Source organism: Dama dama, chromosome 23 (assembly GCF_033118175.1).
Source record: "Dama dama isolate Ldn47 chromosome 23, ASM3311817v1, whole genome shotgun sequence".
In the NCBI taxonomy this organism is placed as follows: Eukaryota; Metazoa; Chordata; class Mammalia; order Artiodactyla; family Cervidae; genus Dama; species Dama dama.
This window is the reverse complement of record NC_083703.1, coordinates 3566566-3590884: the sequence shown is the minus strand read 5'-3', so window position 1 is coordinate 3590884 and position 24319 is coordinate 3566566. Positions and strand designations below refer to the sequence as shown.

Here is a 24319-nt window from a genome sequence, read left to right as displayed (position 1 = left end):
CTCTCAGAGAATGATGGTTTATTTCCAGAAATGCTCCATTTAACCACATACTCAAATTTAATATATTTTCATTATATACTTTATCACTTGACTCTGTTTTCCATCTTATGTAATTGCTGGTTACAGAGGAGCTGCCTGGGGTTGGGTGGCGGGGAGGAGCAGCTTGGGGGTGGAGGAGACGGGTGGGTGTCCAGTGTGGGAGGAAGGAGACTGCATGGGAGCAGAGAGAATGCAGACCAAATGGCGAATTACTATGCCGTGACCATTGGAGAGACTAAGGCAGTGAGGCAAAGACACCAGCGGGCAGATATATGGGGTGTGTAATAAATATCCAGAGTGCAAAATAAAAAGTCCTCCATAAAGAGGCTGAATTACAGCATGTCCACTTTCCCAGAACACACCTTTTTATTTTGGCCCAACAATAAATAGGCGGTAAATGCCAATAGGAACTTTTGCTGTGGGGATATATCATAGACCTCACAAAGCTTTCCAGATCACATAGACTGAAAGCAGATAAACTGTGCGACATAAAAATGATGGACTTTTGCACTTGGTTTATTGTGCTGCTGCAATACACACTGTGGCTATAGAATATAGTCTAATTACACCATGCAAATCAGACCCAAATATACAGGCTAGCCCAGACAGGCAAACATTGAGAGAATTTTTTCACCTATCAACATATGGAATTTTACAGCAAAAACGGAGAAAGACAAAATTCATCTACCTGATGAACAGAGGCAAGAAAGACTAAAAATGAAGTCTCCACTATAATTTGTCTATTTGCTTGGGGATGGAAATAAAGTGACAAAGTGTTAGTTGTTCAGTTGTGTCTGATTCTTTGAGACCTCATGGACTGTAGCCCACCAAGCTCCTCAGCCCATGGGATTCTCCAGGCCAGAATACTGGAGTGGTTAGCCTTTCCCTTCAGGGGGTCTTCCCAAACCAGGGATCAAACCCAGGTCTCGCACTCTGAAAGCAGATTCCTTACAGTCTGAGCCATCAGGGATGGAAAAAGTGGCAAAATTCTATAAAGCAATTAACCTTCAATAAAAAATAAATTAATTAAAAAAAAATTTTTGTTGTTCAGTTGCTCAGTCATGTCCGACTCTTTGTGACCCCACTGCAGCATGCCAGGCTTCCCTTCACCAACACTTATTATATGCCAGTTCTTTTTAAAATTTTTTTAAAAGATTTTTTTTATGGACCATTTTAAAAGTCTTTATTGAATTTATTACAATATTGCTTATATTCATGTTTTGGTGTTTTGGCCATGAGCATGTGGTCTTTTAGCTATCCAACCAGGGATCGAATCCACACCCCCTGCATTGGAAGGTGAAGTCTCAGCCACTGGACTCCAGGGAAGGCCCTTTGCCAGATTCTTTTTAAAGTGCTTGGGACAGATTAGAAAACAAAATAAAGATCCCTATTTTTATGGTGCTCAATGCTATTAGAAGGACACAGCTAATGCTGCTAATGGTAAAAAATCTGCCTGCCCATGCAGGTGATATAAGAGACACAGGTTCAATCCCTGGGGCAGGAGGATCTCCTGGGGAAGGAAATGGCAACATACTCCAGTATTCTGGCCTGGAAAATTCCAAGGACAGAGGAGCCTGGTGGGCTACAGTCCATGGGTCACAAAGAGTTGGACATGACTGAGTGAACACACACACACACACAGCCGATAAAGAAGGACCTCAATAAATAACTGAGTAAATTAAACAGAGTATTAGAAGGTGCCACTTGGTAAATGGAAGAAATAAAGTGATGGGGAGCAGACCAGGAAGGTGGGAGTGGGTGTGATGGCTGATCACAGTATTAAATAGGTCCCAGGAGGCCTCCTTGAGAAGGTGGCATTTGAGAAAGGCTTCAAGGAGTTGCCTGGTGGCTCAGATACTAAAGAATCTGTTTGTAATGCAAGAAACCCAGGTTTGATCCCTGGGTCAGGAAAATCCCTTGGAGGAGGGAATAGCAACCCACTCTAGTATCCTTGCCTGGAGAATTCCAAGGACAGAGGAGCTTGGCAGGCTGTAGTCCATGGAGTCGCAAAGAGTCAGACATGACTGAGTGACTAACACTTTCAAGGAGTTAAGAGGTGAGCCATGCAGATAACTGGGGGAAGGCCGTCTCAGGCAGAGGCTGTGAGGTGCCCCTGCCTCACTTGGTCAGGGAATGGCACAGAGCCCACGGAGCTGTGGCCCAGGGAGTCATGGCCAGGGGCGCTGCGGGTGAAAGAGCATGGGGCCGGGGCCCCGTTTCCCTTCTTCCTTTATGAAAAAGTCACTGCACACAGTGGGTTCTGGAAAAGCAGGCTGCATGCTGATAACCAGGCAGAGCGCAGCTGGGACTTGGGTGAGGCAGATGAGGTGCCTAAATGAAAAACTTAAAGAGATGTTCAATTTCAGATGCCACCTCTGCATTTACACACCAGTGAGAACAGACACCTCCATAAGTTTTGCATGTAAGACACTTCACTCACCTCCCTCTAGTCCTAATCCTGATGCAGAGAATTCCTGCTTTGTTTCTACAGACAGGCTGGCCCCACCCACCACCACCACCAGACACTCTCTCACATCTCTGACAGAATTATCTATCCTGCAAACACACAATGGCAGGAAGCAGAGCTGTGCCAACCAACCGCCAGGATGACGAGTTTCCTGCTCTTTTTTGGCCGCACCTCACCCCCAACTGAAGTAGGCAGAGAGAGGAAGCAGAATTCTGAGCTAGATTTGGTTTTTTAGTCTCTAAATCTGTCAACAAGTGTGTGCATGTGGTTGAAAAGTGCTTCTGGAGCCCAGGAATAGATGCTCACCAGCTCGTGACTCTGGGATCACAAACGTGATTGAAGGACCACTTGTAAGGTCGAGTGAACAGGGAGAGTCATTCTAAGCTGACTTGATGGCTGAGGCAAGAAGCAGAAGCTTCCCATGAAATAAATATGCCTTAGAATGTGCTTGGTGTTTATATCCCCCCTATCGTCCCCCTTACCCCTAAAGGAACTCTAACAACCTTGAGGATTATAAATGTTTAAGAAAATACAATTGCTTCTCATATGCTCATGAGGGGGTGGTGGGCAGGGCTGTGAGTGGCCCTCCTGGCAGTGGATATGTGCATAAGTCCATCGGTCCCCTAGTTAACAAGAGTTCCATCTGGATTTGCTGTCTCCCATTGCATGATCCTCTGCATCCATCAACAGATGGATGAGCCCAAATTGCATACACTCCACACAATGGTTGTGTGTTCCCCACTTTGGAACAAAAACACGTGGATTTTCCATTAAAGAAAAACCAAAATACATTGAGTGTTTGCCCCATGAATGACCTGGTGAAGGTAATATTGTATCAATTTTACAGATGAAAAATTAATTTACAGAACAATTAACATAATTTGTCTAAGGACACACAACTGATAAAAGTAAAGACAAGATTCAAACTTAGCTCTGTTGACGCCCAAATTCATTGCTCCACAGTGAGATAGAAGCGAATAGTTTTCTATTGCTTTTCTTTGATCACCAGCTCAATAAAGTCTGAGCAGTGAGATACCAAAAAAAAAAAAAAAAAAAAAAAGAGTGCTCAACTTCAGAAGCAGAGAAAACTTCTAAAGATTTTCATCAGAATTAAGGTCAACCCCATATTAACTGGGGCTTCCCTGGTGGCTCAGAGGTTAAAGCGTCTGCCTGCAATGCGGCAGACCTGGGTTCAATCCCTGGGTCAGGAAGATCCCCTGGAGAAGGAAATGGCAACCCACTCCACTATTGTTGCCTGGAGAATCCCATGGACGGAGGAGCCTGGTAGACTACAGTCCCCGGGGTCGCAAAGAGTCGGGCACGACTGAGCGACTTCATTTCACTTCACTTCCATATTAAACACTGTTGTAAAATTTAGTGAAAGTGAAAGTCACTCAGTCATGTCTGACTCTTTGCGACCCCATGGACTATACAGTCCATGGAATTCTCCAGGCCAGAATGCTGGAGTGGGTAATTGCTATATAGTAACCTAAGTTTCTGCTTTATTGACTATGCCAAAGCCTTCGACTGTGTGGATCACAATAAACTGTGAAAAATTCTGAAAGAAATGGGAATACCAGACCACCTGACCTGCCTCTTGAGAAACCTGTATGCAGGTCAGGAAACAACAGTTAGGACTGGACCTGGAAGAACAGACTGGTTCCAAATAGGAAAAGGAGTACGTCAAGGCTGTATATTGTCACCCTGCTTATTTAACTTATATGCAGAGTACATCATGAGAAATGCTGGGCTAGAAGAAGCACAAGCTGGAATCAAGATTGCCAGGAGAAATATCAATAACCTCAGCTATGCAGATGACACTACCCTTATGGCAGAAAGTGAAGAGGAACTAAAAAGCCTCTTGATGAAAGAGGAGAGTGAAAAAGTTGGCTTAAAGCTTAACATTCAGAAAACTAAGATCATGGCATCTGGTCCCATCACCTCATGGGAAATAGATGGGGAGACAGTGGAAACAGTGTCAGGCTTTATTTTTTGGGGCTCCAAAATCACTGCAGATGGTGACTGCAGCCATGAAATTAAAAGATGCTTACTCCTTGGAAGGAAAGTTATGACCAATCTAGATAGCATATTAAGAAGCAGAGACGTTACTTTGCCAACAAAGTTCCGTCTGGTCAAGGCTATGGTTTTTCCAGTGGTCACGTATGGATGTGAGAGTTGGACTGTGAAGAAATCTGAGCACCAAAAAATTGATGCTTTTGAACTGTGGTGTTGGAGAAGACTCTTGAGAGTCCCTTGGACTGCAAGGAGATCCAACCAGTCCATCCTAAAGGAGATCAGTCCTGGGTGTTCATTGGAAGGACTGATGTTGAAGCTGAAACTCCAGTACTTTGGCCACCTCATGCGAAGAGTTGACTCATTGGAAAAGACCCTGATGCTGGGAGGGATTGGGGGCAGGAGGAGAAGGGGACGACAGAGGATGAGATGGCTGGATGGCATCACCGCCTCGATGCACATGAGTTTGAGTAAACTCCGGGAGTTGGTGATGGACAGGGAGGCCTGGCGTGCTGCGATTCATGGCGTCGCAAAGAGTTGGACATGACTGAGCGACTGAACTGACCTGAACTGAACTGAAGCTAAGTTTCAGAATACTTTGGCCACCTGATGTGAAGAACTGACTCATTGAAAAAGACCCTGATGCTGGGAAAGATTGAAGGCGGAAGAAGGGGACGACAGAGGATGAGATAGTTGGATGGCATCACCGACTAAATGGACATGAGTTTAAACAAGCTCCAGGAGTTGGTGATACACAGGGAAGCTTGGCGTGCTGCAGTCCATGGGGTTGCAAAGAGTCGGACACAACTGAGCAACTGGACTGAACTGAAGCTTCAAAAATCATGAAAAGTCAATTTCACAACATAGTAAATACATTTTAAGGTGTAAATATTCCTTCTGAACTTTTTCTTTTTTGCTGTCAAGTAAAACATCAAGAAATTCATTTGTCTAAACTGAATCCTGGTTGTCCTTTGAAAATCTTGGTTCTTTTTGCTGTCCTCTCAAATGATAGATGTTCATTTTATCACATCCCAACTGTTTCAGGGCTAAAAGCTGGGTATTGGAAATTTTTTGCTCCCAATGCTACTCCTGTGGAGAAGGAAATGGCAACCCACTCCAGTATTCTTGCCTGGAGAATCCCATGGACAGAGAAGCCTGGTGGGCTATAGTCCATGGGGTTCCAAAGAGTCAGACATAGCTGAAGTGACTTACCACAGCACATTCTTTATATATGTTGTATTTCACAATGACGAAATACAATTTAAAAAACAAAGAATGTGCTAAATAGGCAAATAAATAGATATTTCTTTTTGTAAGACAGCTTCCTTAGATTCTGGTGATCAGTTCACCTGATGCCAATCACTCATGTAAAAACTGCTAAGTTTTTAGCCTCAGAAATGGCAAATGTGATTACTTTAAATTATTTTAAATAAACCTATGGACCTAACTGTGACCCTTATACTGCTAAACCTGCTAAAGCAGGTTTTACCCAAAAAGGGGGTCAGGTGTCACTAGCTTCTTCTCTTAGTAATATTCATTCACTCTACCTTGAAGGATATTTCTGTGGTCATGGTGAACCCATGGGTGATGACTGGCTCCTCTTCTGCAGTTCGTCCCTTCCAGCAGTCCAGCTCCACGCAGCGACAACCAGACAGGAGCACTTGGCGATACATCTCAACAGAGGAGTTCCCAGCCAGCTGGCCAGCTGTAAAATGTCAACAAGATGAACCTCAGACTCTCACAAAGTGAGGAACACACTGATGGTTTCCTAGAAGAGATCTTCAACAGTGGGAAAACAAAGAGCTCAAGACCTTGAGTAGTCTCAGCCTTTCTTCTGTCTCAACACACCAGAAGGTAGTAACATAATCCCAAATGGAAATACGGCCCCCTAGCAGCGGTTTGGAGAAGAGAGACTAGAAGGATATGTAACAATAACAGCAACTCATGTTTATTAACTGTTAACCATGTGCCAGTTATAATTCTTTGAACTTTATATATATTACCATATATAATTCAATTCATATTCATATATATAATTCAATTCATTCAATCTTCACAAAAATCTGCCTAATGTAACTCTGTTTGTTATTAAATGCCTATTTTCAGATAATAAAAATGGCATAGAACATTTTATTTGTCCAAGTTCCTAAAGCTGGTAAGTGGAAGATCAGGATTATAACTTCAAAACTCAGTCTTGTCATTCTGACCCTCTCTATGAAGAAGTATTGTTAACAGGCTATTGTATTATACAAGTCAAACCTTCTGTCATTTTTGTCCAAGGCACAAACCCTTAGCATAGCTAAACATTATCTTTGCAAAATGGAAATAACTTTGTAGAAATAAACTTAAATTTGGCAAATGAAGTGTAAAATTTGTACTCTAATAATTATAAGAGACTGTTTAACAAAATTAAACAAGATCTAGTTAAATGGAAAGACATCCCATGTTCCTGGAGCAGACGACTTAAAATTGTTACAGTGGCACTACTTCTCAAGTTGATTTACAAATTCAACTCCCATAAAAATCATATCTGTCTTTTTTGTACAAATTGATCCCAAAATTCATATGGAAATTTAAAGGACCCAGAATAGCAAAAATGATTGTAAAAAATAAGGACAAAGTTGGAAGACTTCCCAGCTTCAAACTTAACAATAAACTCCAGTGATCAAGGCAGAGTGGTACTGGCATAAGATTAGACACATAGGTCAATGGAATAAAATTGAGACTCCAGAGATAAGCCTCACCATTACGTTAAACTGACTGACATCTAGGGTTCTAAAACAATTCACTGCAGAAAATCATCTTTTTAAGTAGTGGTGCTAGGACAGCTGGATTGCCATATGGAAAATAGTGAAGTTGGATTTCTATTACATCATATACAGAACACACACACACACACAATCAATCAGGCTCCTAACTGTATGGGCTAAAACTATAAAACTCTAAACAGAGACTGTAGAGGTAAATTATTGTGACTTAGATTAGGCAATTGTTTCATAGATATGACACCAAAAGTACAAACAACAAAGAAAGAAAATAGACAAAATTTACCAAAATTAAAAACCCTTGGGAGCAGAACTGAAATTCTCTCGTAAAATGATATGAATTGTAGTCAACAAGTACTTGAGAAATCTGTGGGCAGGAGTGGAAGCCAAACTACTTCTGTTTCACTTAAGAATTCAATGGCAGGTTGTAATTTCTTGATAAATTATTTATTTATTTATGGTTGCACCTTGCAGACTGCAGGATCTTGGTTCCCTGACCAGGCCTTGAACTCAGTTCATGGCAGTTACAGCTCCAAGTCCTAACCATTGGATTGCCAGGAAATTTCCTTGATAAATTTTTTTAAAGATTAATAATAAGTTTTGAAACTAGCCCACTACCATCAACACACAAATGGAAGTTTTTGGCTTTCCACATTAAAGATTTCCTGTGAGTTATATTCTGTAAGCCTCCATTTTTTCAGCAGTCATTTAAAACTGATATATCAATGAAAACTGTCAAAATGATTTTGAAATGGACAAGATCTGCTCAGTGGAGACACACAGGACAGAGAAAATGGGATTAAACCTATTGGCTTAATTTTAGTTTTATATGCATCTCACAGCATCCAGTATCAGCATAGCAACAGGGTGACATTTTTTGGTTCTCTAGAGCCCTAGTAAATGCATGGAAAGGCTGATTAAGTAGGTTTGCAAAATCACTTTTCTTTACTGGAAAAAATAGGGCATTTTAAATACACAAATATTTGCAAAAGCAGAAATGCTGACAAATTAAGCTAGAAAGTTTCTGATGCTAGATAATTAATTTGCCATTTATAATAACCTCAAAGTTTGTTGTAATAAAGGTCTTTGCTGCATAAATGAAAAAGGGAGAGTGGGCGTGAAGGAGAAATGATGGTCATTTATATGTTATTCTTAAGGAAGGGTTACTTTAGCTAAGGAAAGTTATGAACAACCTAGACAGCATATTGAAAAGCAGAGACATTACTTTGCCAACAAAGGTCCGTCTGGTCAAGGCTATGGTTTTTCCAGTGGTCACGTATGGATGTGAGAGTTGGACTGTGAAGAAATCTGAGCACCAAAAAATTGATGCTTTTGAACTGTGGTGTTGGAGAAGACTCTTGAGAGTCCCTTGGACTGCAAGGAGATCCAACCAGTCCATCCTAAAGGAGATCAGTCCTGGGTGTTCATTGGAAGGGCTGATGCTGAAGCTGAAACTCCAGTACTTTGGCCACCTCATGCGAAGAGTTGACTCATTGGAAAAGACCCTGATGCTGGGAGGGATTGGGGGCAGGAGGAGAAGGGGACGACAGAGGATGAGATGGCTGGATGGCATCACCAACTCAATGGGCATGGGTTTGGGTAGACTCCGGGAGTTGGTGATGGACAGGGAGGCCTGGCATGTTGCAATTCATGGGGTCGCAAAGAGTTGGACACGACTGAGCGACTGAACTGAACTGAACTGAACTTTAGCTAAAGAAGCAAAGAATTCAAATAATTAATCAGGTTAACTCATTAAAAATGCTAGCCCCTGCAGACAACTGCACAGCTATTCAAGAGTAGAGCAGATTTTCTTGTGTACTACCTAGGATATTAAGTATATTACTGACTATATCCAATACTGCTAGATAATGTGCAATTTCATTAATGTTTTGTTAAGTGTTACTAACTTCTGTAAGGAAGCTGCTGGTAGGAAACAACCTTTAGAAGAATGACATAGCCCAAGGACATGACATAAACTGATTAGAACCAGTTCACATCCAAGATGGTAAACAAGTCCACTTCCACTATACCTCAGACCTCAGAGTACACTCATTGTAACACATCAACAAGTTAAATGACACACCCACGGGCACCATGACAGCTCCAAGTAGTTGTTCAGTTGCTCAGTCATGTCTGACTACTTGTGACCCCATGGACTGCAGCACACCGGGTTTCTTTGTCCTTCACCATCTCCCGGAGTTTGCTCAAACCCATGTCCCTTCAGTTGGTGATGCCATCTAACCATCTTGTCCTCTGTGGTCGCCTTCTCATCCAGTCTTCAATCTTTCCCAGCATCAGTGTTTTTCCTATGAGTCAGCTCCTTATATCAGGTGTTCAAAGTATTGGAGTTTCAGCATGAGTCCTTGCAATGAATATCCAAGATTGATTTACTTTAGGATCTCCTTGCAGTCCAAGGGACTCTCAAAAGAGTCTTCTCCAACACCATAGTTCAAAAGCATCAATTCTTTGGCATTCAGCCTTATTTATGGTCCAACTTTCACATCCATACATGACTACTTGAAAAATAATAGCTTGAACTATACAGACCTTTGTTGGAAAAGTTATGTCTCTGCTTTATTTATTCATTTATTTTTGGCTGTGCGGGTCTTTGATGCTGTATGTTGGCTTTCTTTAGTTGTGGTGAGGGGTCTACTCTCTAGTTGTGGTGCACAGACTTCACATTGGTTGTCTTGTTGCTGAGCATGGGCTCTAGAGAATGAGTTCAGTAGTTGGGGCTTGGTTGCTCCACGGCATGTGGGATCCTCCTGGACCAAGGATCAAGCCCATGTCCCCTGCATTGGCAGACCAATTCTTAACCATTGGACCACCAGGGAAGTCCATGTGTCTAGGTTTGTCATAGCTTTTCTTCCAAGGAGCAAGTGTCTTTTCATTTCATGGCTGCAGTAAACATCCACAGTAATTTTGGAGCCAAAGAAAATAAAGTCTCTCACTGTTTCCATTGTTTCCCCATCTATTTGCCATGAAGTTATGGGACCAGATGCCATGATCTTCTTTTTTTGAATGTTGAGTTTTAAGCCAGGTTTTTCACTCTCTCCTTTCACTTTCATTAAGAGGCTCTTTAGTTCCTTTTCCCTTTCTGCCATAGGCATGTTGTCATCTGCATATTTGAGGTTGTTGATATTTCTCTCCACAATCTTGATTCCAGCTTGTGCTTCATCCAGCCTGGCATTTTGCATGATATAATCCAAGGCCAATCATCAAAGACAAAAAATTGGGCAGTGGCCCAATTTCTGGAAATCTCTGCCCTTTCTCCCAAATAGTTAGGATAATCTTACCACTCATTTGCCCATGAAATTACCCAGCCCATAAAAATTAACCATACTACATTTTAGGGCTGCTCTTGCCTTCTGAGATGGTCTACACTCTGTCTGTGGAGTGTAATTCTCTCTAAATAAGTCCACTTCTTACCTATCACTTTGTCTTTCATTGAATTCTTTCTACAATGAGACATCAAGAACTGGAATTTCATTAAGTCTTGAGACCAGGTATGTGATCTCAGTTAAAAGACTGTGGGTTCAAATTCCAATCTGAGTTGCATGGTTTTACACTGAAGGTATATATTACTTAACCCACAGCAGGGTATTTGTCATAAAAGACTCAAAATGTTTCCAAAACAGTTTTTTTTGGATTTTCTTGCTGCATATATATTTTTTATCATTCAAATAGAAGGGATTTGATATACTTCTTGAACGTTGATCAGTTAATATTTTGAAAGACATGGTAAGGCAAGGAGTTGAGTTTGTGAGATGGAAAGATTCTGAAAAGAAAAACAAATCAAAACAAAGAAAGGGAAGGGGGGGAGTGTATATGTGTTTGCTTGTGTGTGGGTGTGTGTCTGTGTGGTGTTTCCTGTTCAATATCTAACACTCCCCAAATTTCTCTACAGTAATTTGGTTCATTCTCAAAATGAACAATCTGTATTAGAAATGGAAATCTCTCAAAAAAGGCATTAAAAACCATACATTTATCCATAATTGTCTTATTGCTTGGAATGCATATTTGGTTCTCTGTGTTTTCCTTCATTTATGGAGTTTTTTCCAAATATATGAATTATTACTGATATTCTCCACTACTCCATTTCTGCTTAAAGCCTCAAAGCTGGTTTATTGTTCTTCTCTAAAATTTCTAACTCCTCATTGTTATATTCCATCCACTCATTATATTTTCATTTGACTAGATCCAATAAATAGACCTCTGGGGCCAGGGGATTGCTGTGGGTTGGGATTAATAATATGCCATGAGTCACTCAACCCTTGTTATTTCTGAAACTAGTATCTGACATCATCTCTGCCTGGCTGTGAACACATTTTGGAGTACATTCCAAGCCCATGATTGAACCTTGGAGTTGAAACTCTATCTCAGATTAATTTATAATACCGCCCAGAGTCATAGCTCTGCAACTTCTTACTTGACTGCATTTCAGGCAGCTGGTTCCATTCACTTGAGCTTTGTCTCAGATTATCCAAGGCATCCATAGATGGAAGAGACCAGAAAATTGAAAATGACAATTCCTCCATTAACACAGTCTTCTGAGAAATTTCTCATCTTGTGGACTATGATGATTGATTACCTATATTTATATTTACTATTATTTATTGTCTTCTCTTCAACCTCAGGGAGAGAAGGTTATAGAATGTGATGCATTTGTTAATTCAGTGGCTTTCTTCAATAAACACTGTCTCCTTCAGAAAATGGAGATGGGACCATTTCTCCTTACTTTAAATTCTGTGAAACCAATAGCTACAACTGAGAAAACTATTCAAAATACAGAGGATGTGTTGTTCATCCTGACCATCTCTAGGACCATTGGTTTGGTCTGATCTCTCTCTTCCATATTATTTATCTGCCAACTTATACTTAAATTGAGGCATAATTGATTTATCATGCTATGTTAATGGTACAGCAAAGTGATTCAGTTATACACACACACACACGCACACGCACACACACTGTGTGTGTATATACTTTTAAAAATTCTTTTCCATTATGGTTTATCACCATGCACCATGAAGCTCTTTTGAAATAGATCCAATTGCCATGGGATGGCTTAGGCAAGTGGGAAAACAACTTTAGGCATATGCCTTATTGATTATAGGAGCCTCACCACTAGGGTCTATGCACATTCTCAAACATTCTCCATGGGAGGCAAATACTGATGGCTTAGGATACAAAAATGACACAAGACATCTTCCTTACCCTTTCCATTTAGGCAGGGAGGTAAGTGTGTATAAGGAAAGGAGAACGTTCTTACGTGTCAGGGAATCCAAACCCTCACCCCACTATCACACTCATGGTTGTCATTTCTTTCTCTTTCCTTGCCAACAGAATAGCCCGTTTAGGTTCTGATAAGCTTTAGGGTCTCCTTCCCAGGTCTGGGGCAAATCTTAATTCTTCTCAGCCCGTCACAGTCGTTCTGTGTCCCCTGCTAACGCTATTTGTAGGTCATTGCTATATGGTGTAACTCTGGTCTGCATCCAATAGGGAATAAAGGAAAGTCTACTGGGTGGGGTGTGGGGAACCTCACTCACACAAAGGGCCAGAAGACAGAGATGTCCCTGGGCCACACATGGAGCTTATTTCTTAGGAGGCGATGCCCAGGGTGCCCAGCCGTATTGAAACTGTAAGAGGAGCAAAAAGATGGAAAGCATCTGGGTCTCATGACACCAACAATTCCAGATTTAATCAACCCTCAATCACTCTGCTTCTGGACTTCTTGTTGTATGAGGTAATAAATTCCTTAATGTTTAAACCACTGAGTCATAGTTTCCTTTTATGTAACCAGGTGGCACCAGTGGTAAAGAGCCCACCAGCCAGCGTAGGAGACACAAGAGACATGGGTTCCATCCCTGGGTCAGGAAGATCCCCTGGAGGAGGGCATGTAATGTTGGCTGAAGAATCCCATGGGATGGACAGGTGAGCCTTGGCCCATCAGGTCATGAAGAGTCAGACATGACCGAAGTGACTTGGCACACATGCACACACTCCTAGCCCAAACATACTGGCTGTTTCAACTTCCTTTCATTTTCTAAATGAAGAAGTTAAAGTTTAGAAGAGTTCATTTACTTACAGACAAAATTAAACTTGGTCTGTTTATTTGCTAAGCTCAACTCTTTACATTCTACCACAACTTTCATTGGTCTGTGCACTAACTAAAAATTGGCACTTGTCATCTGCCTCTACAAGAATTAGGTTACTAGTCACTGTAGACTTTCAATACACACTGAAAGGAGTCCAGGGTGGAGATGACTCTATGCTCTGGGAAAAAACTGGCAGAACTGGTCTTCAGATAGCTAGATATCTTCAGGAGAAGATCTTATGAGCCCAATTGTTGCATCTTCTCATCCCTAGAAAAGCACTAAAATGTCTAACAGTGACATCAGCTCCTTGTGACTAGCAGCAACCCTCTGTCAAAGCCTCCATAAGCCTCTGACCACACATACCCCTCTTCCCTAAAATTATAAATAATACTATCTTCCCTCTCTCTTTGGAGCAATTTCTCAGAGCTATCTGAAATGTTGTTTCCCAGGCTATCATCCTGATTTTGCCCCCAATAAAACTTAATTCACAACTTCCATCTTGTGCATTTTTTCAATTGATGTATGTGTTCTTTAAACAAAAAATAAATTATGAAAGGTTGCATATGCCAAGGATTAAATGAGTAGAAGAGATGAAGAGAGGGAGTGACGGTAAGCCAGGGTTGGTAATGACTGACAACCAACCGAGGTTGGAATGACTGATCCTGACCAGAGTGAAACTACCTTAAAGGGTATAGGTATATTTTTAGAGCTTTTCTGCAGTCAAGAACATACATCTTAGGAGTTGAATAATCAGATAGTTTAATTCATTAGAGTGATAGCTAAAACCCCCAGTGTAATGCTTTATTTCCTAAGCTGAATAAATATGTTAATTATTCAGAGATAATGTCACTTTGCTTTTCCTGAGTATATGGAGCCATTATCTCCCACAAGCTGGAATCAAGATTACTGGGAAAAATATCAATAACTTCAGATATGCAGATGATACCACTCTAATGGTAGAAAGGGAAGAGGAACTAAAGAGCCTCTTGATGAGGGTGAAAGACGACAGTGAAAAAGTTGGCTTGAAATTCAACATTCCAAAAATTAAGTTCATGGCATCTGGCCCCATCACTTTATGGCAAATAGATGGGGATAAAGTGGAAACAGTGACAGATTTTGTTTTCTTGGGCTTCAAAATTACTGTGCACAGTGACTGCAGCCATGAAATGAAAAGATGCTTACTCCTTGGAAGTAAAGTTATGATTAATATAGACAGTGTATTAAAAAGCAGAGACATCATGTTGCCATCAAAGGTTCATATAGTCAAAGCTATAGTTCTTCCAGTAGTCATGTATGGATGTGAGAGCTGGACCATAAAGAAGGTTGAGCACGAAAAAATTGATGCTTTTGAATTGTGGCGCTGGTGAAGACTCAAGAGTCCCTTGGACTGCAAGGAGATCCAACCAGTCAATCCTAAAGGAAATCAACCCTGAATATTCATTGAAAGGACTGATGCTGAAGCTGAAGCTCCAATACTTTGGCCAACTGAGCAAAGAGCTGACTCACTGAGAAGGACTCTGATACTGGGAAAGATTGAGGGCAGGAGGAGAAGGGGGCGACAGGATGAGATGGCTGGATGGCATCATCGATTCAAAGGACATGAGTTTGAGCAAACTCAGGGTGATAGTGAAGGACAAGGAAGTCTCGGGTGCTGCAGCCCATGGTGTCTCAAAGAGTCAGATATGACTTAGCAACGGAACAACATCTCCCAAACTGTTTGGAGCATGGAAAGATTTACTTAGAGCTGAAAAATTTTAGGTTGAAATGAATGGACACTGTTCAGTCCTGAGACAATCTTGTTTTGAGTCATAAGGGTAGATTCCTCAAGGAAAAACAATAATTTAAACCATAGTCACTACCTGATGTACTGCCAAGTCTATCTAAAACCCTAGAAAATGACCATTGTAATTAAAAATCTACTTATTCTGTGCGTGTATTTCTCTCAGTGATCCGATTTTATTTTTCCTTCTGGGTGCCTTGATAGTCAACAAAGGGGCAATAATGAGCAGGGAAATAGACATCATAATAATAATAATGCGCTGCTAAATGGATTGGTTTTTATACTGTATATTTAATTTTTACAGTCCCTTTAAACGCTCAAAAGAAAACATTCGAAATATTGAAATTCTCCTTTGAACTTCGACTGGCATTTCTCAGGAAATACTCCAAGGAGATAAGTTCTTAAAATGCTCCAAGGAAATAAGTAGTGTGGTCATGACTGGGGGGGAGGATTGATCTTAACCTTAGTGAGAGTGTCTCTGTAAGTCTTTTTTCCAGTATTTGAAACATACTGCAGTAGGTGCCAATCTTTCTTTGTGCCTAGCATTTTAAAGGCTCATTTGAATAGAAAAAACTTTTCTTTTCCCACCAAATATAGCTTCTATGAAACAATATTTCTATAGAAAATGTTTCTACTTGTTCAGGAATTGCTTGTAAAGTATAAAATCTAACTTATTTTCTAGATACTGATATTAACATTTAACTGGATTCTATGATGTTATTAAAATTTTATAATATTCATGATTGGCTTTTGGAAGTTTGAATTTCTATATTACAGATGTTCATATTTACCCAAAGATCTCTGAAAGATGAGTTCTACATGAGGTTTATCTATATTTAAAACAAGGACACTAATAATATCATATGAATATCATACAAAGTAAAACCAAATTTTACCTCAAAAGAGAATTTCAGTGAAAAGATCAAGATCCTACGTTAGAATTTATATGTCGTTTTTAAAATTAATAATATGGAATTCTCCTTAATTCCCCAGCAGGAAAATAAGAAATTTTGACTGGTATTGGGACAAAGTAATGTTCTAAGCATGGAAATTTACATAATGCAAACTTTGATATGACAATACATGGCTCTGAAAAGTGAAGAAGTTTAAAAATAACCTTAAAGATCAGAACATGATCTAACATAGGTAACAGTTTTAAAAATTGAATGTTTAAAAATATGTGAATTCTAATACTACTAGAAATTTAAAAATTGGGGAGAGTTGGTATACTTGGTCAGAAATCATGTATATCAGATGGTGTTGATATGAAATCATTGTCCAGAAATTTGGAGATAGCTATTGGAGTTCTTTCTTCATTGAAAAATAGTGAACCCTTCACTTTTTTAGTAGATGACTCACTTTCTGAAAACTATTGGCCATTAATATGCTAACATCCCAAACCCAACTGACACAAAGGAGGCAAGTTCATTACCTCATATGTACTTAAACAAGTTAATCAGAGGGAGGGCAAAGGAAGAAATTAATTGGATTAAAAATACTTAGCAAAAAGCAATTAAAAAAACAGAGCTGCTGAGAAAAATTTAACAGTATTTTGTAGTTTTATTGTTTGCATTGATATCGAACAATTTTCTTACTGTTATTATTGTGTTGCCAGTAAAGCAAATGAGTGATTATGCATAGTTTGCAAGGTATCAAGACTGATAAAGGAAGCACAGCTATAGAATCAAGAATTTAAATTGGAAGGAATAGAAATCATTAAGTGAACTCTTGTGCTTTCACAAGAAAACAAAAAGTCTCTTTTCTCGCTTTGTTCAATGAAATGGTCCAGAAACAACATTCCCTAGCACAGGGTTCAAATTGTTGTTACTCATACACATATTTTTCACACTAAAAGCAACAAGGGCTCATTGAGGGAAAAGTCTGATTCCATGCATGGTGCAGGAAGGAACAAGGTGAGTCTGCAAGATCTCTATGTGCCAGAAAATAAGGACATTTTCAAAGATCAATGGGTCATGTTAAGAAGAGAGAGCAGCCAACATAAAAAAATGCTCCCACTGACCACAGCTGAGACAATATGACATCAAAAGGAGAATAGAGTGAATATACATATGAGTGAATCTACATAAACTCTGAAAGCTTTAAGTCCATAATGATATATATATATACACACACCCAGTCAAACTTAAGACTCAATTGTTTTGGTACCATTGTCTCTTTTATTATATGGCAAATAATATAGATACTAATCAGAGAAGGAAATGGCGACCCACTCCAGTACTCTTGCCTGGAGAATCCTGTAGACAGAGGAGCCTGATGGGCTGCATTCCACGGGGTCGTGCAGAGTCGGACACGACTGAAGTGACTTAGCATGAATGCATGCATTGGAGAAGGAAATGGCAAACCACTCCAGTATTCTTGCCTGGAGAATCCCAGGGATGGAGGAGCTTGGTGGGCTGCCCTCTATGGGGTCGCACAGAGTCGGAAACGACTGAAGTGACTTAGCAGCAGCAGCAGCATAGATACTAATGGATGTAAATATATTCATTTTTGGACTTAAAAGGAGCTATTTGTAAAATTACTGCATATTGTGACTTCTAGATGAAACAACGTCTAGAATTTACCTGAACATACATTTTTATGAGTTTTGTGGTCCTAAGTATATGATGAATGCAAGATTCAATCATGTGTCCAAGTCTTCACAGTTACATTTCTTAGTATCCTATTAAGTCAAAGATCTAGACTCTTAACTTGAGCTTCCATCAAAGTGAAAGTGAAAGTCAGTCAGTTGCGTCAGACTCTGTGATCCCATGGACTATAGGGTCCATGGAATTCTCTAGGCCAGAATACTGGAGTGGGTAGAGCCTTTCTTTCCCTTCTCCAGGGGAACTTCCCAACCCAGGGACTGAACCCAGGTCTCCCGCTTTGCAGGTGGATTCTTTACTGTCTGAGCCACCAGGGAAGCCCAAGAATACTGAAGTGGGCAGCCTGTCCCTTCTCCAGGGGATCTTCCTGGCCCAGGAATCAAACCAGGGTCTCCTGCATCTTCAGCTTCTATAGACCTCCTCAAACTTAGATGAGAAAAATGATCACATCTTCAACTCAAACCACCATGTGCAATTTAACATTCTCTTCAGTTATGAATGTAGGTCACAAATCACTGTAGTATTAGTGGGACTGTGACTTTGTAACTACTAGAAATCACAGACATTTTCATATCATATTTCAACTGTTACAAATACCACATGCCTTGTTTATGAGTCTTAAAAATTATGTTAATAAAATATATATGATTTAAACTGTGTTAATAAAATATACACAGTTGTGTCACAAATTTGTTTTTTAATATTTGATAAAAATATTTTAATGGAGTTTATTTCCTCTTTAATTTTACATACATTATTTTATGCATTTAAAATCCTTAGAAGGGTTCATAGGCTTCACCAGAGTGCCATATACATCAATGGCACCAAATAAGATTAAGGATCTCTGAGACGGGAAAAAAGTCCTTTACAAAGTCTTAACAATTTGAGTGGGAGCTGTGAAACTTTTATAATAAGCCTAGGAAACTGAATTCAAGAAAGTGGGCTAAGTGGAGACTCTCTTCTTGAAGCTATGAAACCTGTAGTAATTTTAAAAGAAGACTAAAAATATTCTAACATTCCTCCCATTGAGGGCTGTGGTCTACACCCCCTACCTCGAAACTGGGTAGGGTTGTGACTTTTTTGACAAATAAAGCAGTGACAGTATGGAACTTCAGAGGCTAAGTGCACAAAGGCCAATAAGTTCCTCCGTGTTCTTTGGAACACTTGTTTTGGCAGCTATAGCTGCCATGTAAGATGCCCACCTAACCTGAGGAAGTCCAAGCCACACGGGGAGGCCTTACAGGCAATTAGGTCATCAGTTCTAACTGAGCCCAGCTATTGTGTCACTAACCCAAGTGCCAGACATGCTTGTGGAGAAGCTTCTAGATGATTCCCACAACCAAGGTGTCTAAATCACCCAGGGCATTGGCTTCCCAGCTGGAGCCCAAGACGACAGAGAACAGAAACAAACCATCTGCTCTGTGCCTTGTCTGAGTTCTTGACCTATAGAATATGGACCAAAATAAAATGGTGGCTCTTTTATGCCCATGAGTTTTCATGTGATTGGTTATACAAGAAGAGATGACCAGAATGGGTTTATGATGAGCCAAACGTGAATCTAATTAGTTTTATACCATGAGTCTCTCTAGGTAGGTAATGTGGTTGAAACAAAACAGGCCACAAGTAGTCTGAGAGCCATCCAATTTTCAAGAAAATCATGCTGCTGCAGTTCAACTGATGGTAGAACTCAGCGTATGATTCTGACTAGATGGTCTAGGATCATATAGAACCATCCTGAGAGTGCCCATTCCAGCTGTCCAGTAGCCACATATCTGTCTAAGAGGCATTTCTACTCTAAGCTATTTTCACCAAGTATGGGCTATCAGGCCAATGCTGGATTTGATGCCAGCACAACATACATTTATGTCTACAGGAATGGATTTCTTTAAGGAATTTAGAAGAAAGAACTGCTTATTTGTCAGATGGCTGAACCCTGTGAAAACCCCACACATATTCAGTGCCTGGATCTCACTGCCATTATGCACATGGCATTGTTGGTCTGTCTTGCTACACAAACCATACGCCCCCAGGCAATAAGGCATAAACGCATCAGAACCACCCCTAAGGCATGGCGAGCAGCTACCACTTACAGATACCAAATGAGACCCGAGACTTTACTTTGTTTGCATTATGGGTCTTAAGGTCTTGCTATCCTATATTCATTTGGATAATGGATTGTGTGAAGCAAGAGCATGATAAGGTTTTTAAAAGTTTTTTTTTTTTTTTTTAACCAGTAGGTCTTTTTTTTACAGTCTTTCCAAAGCTAGTAATCAGAGAGTATTCTGCAAGAAATATATGATTATAAAAACATTTTTAGCTTATAGAAATTGGTATTTATTAAACTTTTAATTCTAAACTACATAGAGATAATATATATATGTTTTAATATTTTTTCTATTTAACAATCTACTAAAACTAGATTGTCAATCTACTAAATTGACCATCCTCAATTTAGGGCCAAATTAGGAAAGTACTTTGGGCACCTCATGCAAAGAGTTCACTCACTGGAAAAGACCCTGATGCTGGGAGGGATTGGGGGCAGGAGGAGAAGGGGATAACAGAGGATGAGATGGCTGGATGGCATCACAGACTCAATGGACATGGGTTTGAGTAGACTCCAGGAGCTGGTGATGGACAGGGAGACACGGCGTGCTGTGATTCATGGGGTCACAAAGAGTCGGACACGACTGAGCGACTGAACTGAACTGACTAGGAAACATAGTGTTGCTTTCTTCCTCCTTTATTATAATATTTACAAAAAAGTATAAGTTGTTGCTCACAAGAAATTTGTTTATGTCTAAAGCCGTGTCCCTTCCCTGGTGGCTCAGTGGTTAAGAATCTGCCTGCCAAGCAGGAGATGTGGGTTTGATCCTGGGTCAAGAAAATTCCCTGGAGAAGGAAACGGTAATACACTAACCCACTCCAGTATTCTTGCCTGAGAAATTCTATGGACAGCAGGGCCTGGTGTGATACAGTCCATGGGGTTACAAAAGTCAGACACAACTTAGCAGCTAAACAACAGCAATAATAAAGTCCTGTCCACTTTGAGCAAAATTATTAATTTACCTTAAAGCCAAAGTTATTTAGGGTTTTGGAACTTTTCTGTAGATGAAAATGGTCCAGAGAACTAGACAGGATAATAAATGGATTGAAGTCCACTGTAAGAATGAATTCAGTTACATAAAAATTCCATTGGTCTGAAGATATCAGACATGGATACATTTTAGATGAGTTGAAAACATAGGAAGTGTGTTACAGTATTAGTTGCTCAGTTGTGTCTAGCTCTTTGCAACTCCATGGATTGTAGCCTGCCAGGCTCCTCTGTCCATGGTGATCTCCAGGCAAGAAGGACATGTGAATAAATGATATTGTTACTTTTGGGAAGAGCCTCTAGTCATGGAAGAGCCTCTAGTCAGGAAGTGAAAGGAAATCCACCTGTACTTTTGAACAACAGAAAGCAGAGGTTGGTGACATTCGGTCAGACTGGCTAGAATAATTGTCAAAGAACTATAAACTCATACCTGTGAGGTAGGTGTTGTGTGAGGAATTAATGAAATAGTGAGAAAGGGGCTGAGACATATCTTCATTCAAATCCAGTTTCTCAGGCGAAACTACACCATTTTCTTCTCCACTCAGATAGCGCATAAATCCATCCACTGATATCTGTCCTAGAGGAAATGAAAAGTTAGGAGGAACATGAATGTATTATTTTTATGGGTTTCTGATATCATATTATTATTTTGCAGAAAACTCTAGTAGCATCCAAGATGAAAAACATTACCCCAGTTGCAATTGATATGGATAAACAGTAATCTAGGGTCATGCTGCTTTACTATATTTATCCCCAAATGCCAGAAATAGTAGAGAAAAATGTAATTACATGAGTCTCACAGACTTTCAGAGAATTCAAATCCCTAAACATGGATCAACTGTTTATAAAATATAAGATTGGTTACAATCCTATGCACGGACACCAAAATGTTTTTAGTGTTTATCTCTGGGTAGTAAAGTCAAGGGTACATTTCCCAATGTTCTCTCATAGAAACATGTTACTTTCATAATCAAAAGACTTATTCACACATGGCTTTATTATTTAAAATAAAGTGAAAATGTTTTCAAATAATAATCTTTTTCCTCTGAAAAGGAAAATAATATGACCATAACTGAGGAATAAAAATCTGAATGTTCATAAAAATGAAGGTCCTTAACATTTCTTCTTTAGAATGACTTTATTTTAAATGAAATAAATATGACTCACACTTTAGTTTGCTCAGATTCTATTTAGAATTTTTTTGTTATTGTAATCTTTCTGAGGTGACTAATACTAAATATTGAGATAATTCTTTATTGTTACTAAAGTAATTTTTATACAATACATGGAGAGAGCCATCTTCATGATTTTGGTTCATCATTATAGTTTGTTTCTTCAATCTTAACAATCAAAGCCTCAAAAACCAACCAACCAACCAAAGAAACAAAACAAACACAACCACCAGTGCATTTGTGAATAGTGAAGATCTTTCTGATAAATGTTAGAGGACAGTATTTCTTTTTCCTTGTTGAAAAAGTTTTGTATTAATATAAAAGTAGTATATGTTTATGGAAGAAAAATTAGGAAATGACATGAGCAGAGAGGGAAGAAAACTGAAAGTTTTCTGAACATGCCAAACTCTTCCTTCAGAGAGAATTACTATTAAAATCCTAGTATATACACTTCCAGAGGAAGAAATGTATGTATGCATGTGTATGTATAGTTCTTTTATGAAGATGCAACCCTATATATATATATATATATATACACACACACACACACACACATACATACATATATGTATATGTACATATTAACTGAAAAATATATTATGAACATAACCATATAATATTAATATTTTATGTATTATAAACTATATAGAGTTATAACATGAGTAAATAATATTCCATTATCTTTGAAGTTCTCATTTTTCACTAGTATAAATAATATTGTATTGAATACTCTGGTAGTTGAATCTTTGTACAAACTTTTTCCTCAGAATGAGTTCTCTGAAATATAATTGCTGGTTCAAAGACTGCATATTTTTCAGACTTTTAGTATACATAACCAATTTGCTTTCTGTTAAAAGTTCTAGCAATTTACTCTTTCACCAATGGTTCGCCTTCTCTTCATCCTGATGTCAAACTCAGAGGTAAAAACATGATAGCAGGGGGGCAGTCCTAAGATGCCAGAGGAATAGGATGGGGAGACCACGTTCTCCCCCAGAAGTTCATCAAAAGATCATTTGAATGCTGAGAAACTTCCACAAAACAACTTCTGAATGCTGGCAGAGGACACCAGGCACCCAGAAAGGCAGCTCATTCTCCTCCAAAGGAGGTAGGACAAAATGCAAAAGATAAAAAGAGACACAAGAAAAGTTAGGGATGGAGACCTGTCCTGGGGAGGGAGACATGAAGGAGAAATTTCCAAACACCAGGAAACCCTCTCACTGGAGGTCCTGTGGGGAGTTTTGGAATCTCAGAGGGCATCATAACTGGGAGAGGAAAATTAAAAAAAGAAAAACAAAAACCACAGATTACATGCCTAACCGCAACTCCCAGTGGAGAAGTAGCCCAGACGCTTGCGTCCACCACCAGCGAGCAGAGGCTGAACAGGGAGGCGCAGGCTGCATTGCTTAGGGTAAAGACTGGGCCTGAAACCCCTGAGGGCAATCTGAGGGAGCTAAAGTGAGATAGCAACACAAAACCATGGGATAGCCAGAGATAGAAAAAAAAAAAAAAGAGAGAGAACTTTCCCGTGAAAAGCTCAAATCTAAGGCACTGCTGGGCCCACTCACAGAACAAAGGACTGAGCAAATACCAGAGGAGAGTTAGCCAGCTGCGGACTGGCTCATCCCCGGCTGGAGGCAGAGAGGCAGGCGGGCGAGAGCCAGAGCCAGAAGGCAAGGGGCAATCTCAGTCCCGGAGATGGCATCCTCCTCCAAACTGCGAGCAGGCTCCCAGTTGCTAATCACGTCTTCCTGGGATTTTGGATGGTGGACATCCACCAGGAGGATCTCAGTCAGAGATCAGCTCCCCAGAGAAGTCACACAGCACACCTGAGATGGTGCATTCACAGCGTACCTGGGAAACCAAGTGGCTGGGAGATGGGGGAGGTGGTTAAGATGCACAGACCACCTGGGAGAGTGCACTCGCCAGCACCTAGTTGCTGGAGCTGCTCGGATCTGGGAAGGGGACAAACTGCAGGCCCATCAGAGTCTGTGCCTCTGTGGAGTACCTGAGAACCTGAACCTGAGCAGCTTAGACCTGGGAAGTGCACGCAACCCAAAGCCTGCTTTGGACAGTCTCCCTATAGAGCAGCCTGGAGCCTGAGCAGTGTAGACCGGGAAAGCACACACGTCGTGAGCTGGGGCAAACCCAGTGTGGCCCAGGCACTGTGAGCACGCCCCACGCACACCAGTGATATTTGTTTGCAGGGTTACTCCCTCCCCACAGCACAACTGAACAAGTGAGCTTAAATAAGTGACCACCTTAGCCCCCTTGTGTTAGGGTGGAAATTAGAC

The 24319-nt window shown here is 40.2% G+C and overlaps 1 protein-coding gene across 2 annotated transcripts in view; it reads right to left on the bottom strand.

Annotated features, from left to right (window-relative positions):
• PLCB1 (phospholipase C beta 1) overlaps positions 1-24319 on the bottom strand; it is an 827705-nt gene that overhangs the window by 185333 nt on the left and 618053 nt on the right. For both annotated transcript variants that reach the window (XM_061125923.1, XM_061125924.1), the window contains exons 10-11: positions 21287-21433; positions 6067-6224 (exon numbers count right to left, since the gene is read on the bottom strand). In XM_061125923.1, the coding sequence (XP_060981906.1) occupies positions 6067-6224; positions 21287-21433 (305 nt within the window). The remainder of the gene's footprint in view (positions 1-6066; positions 6225-21286; positions 21434-24319) is intronic.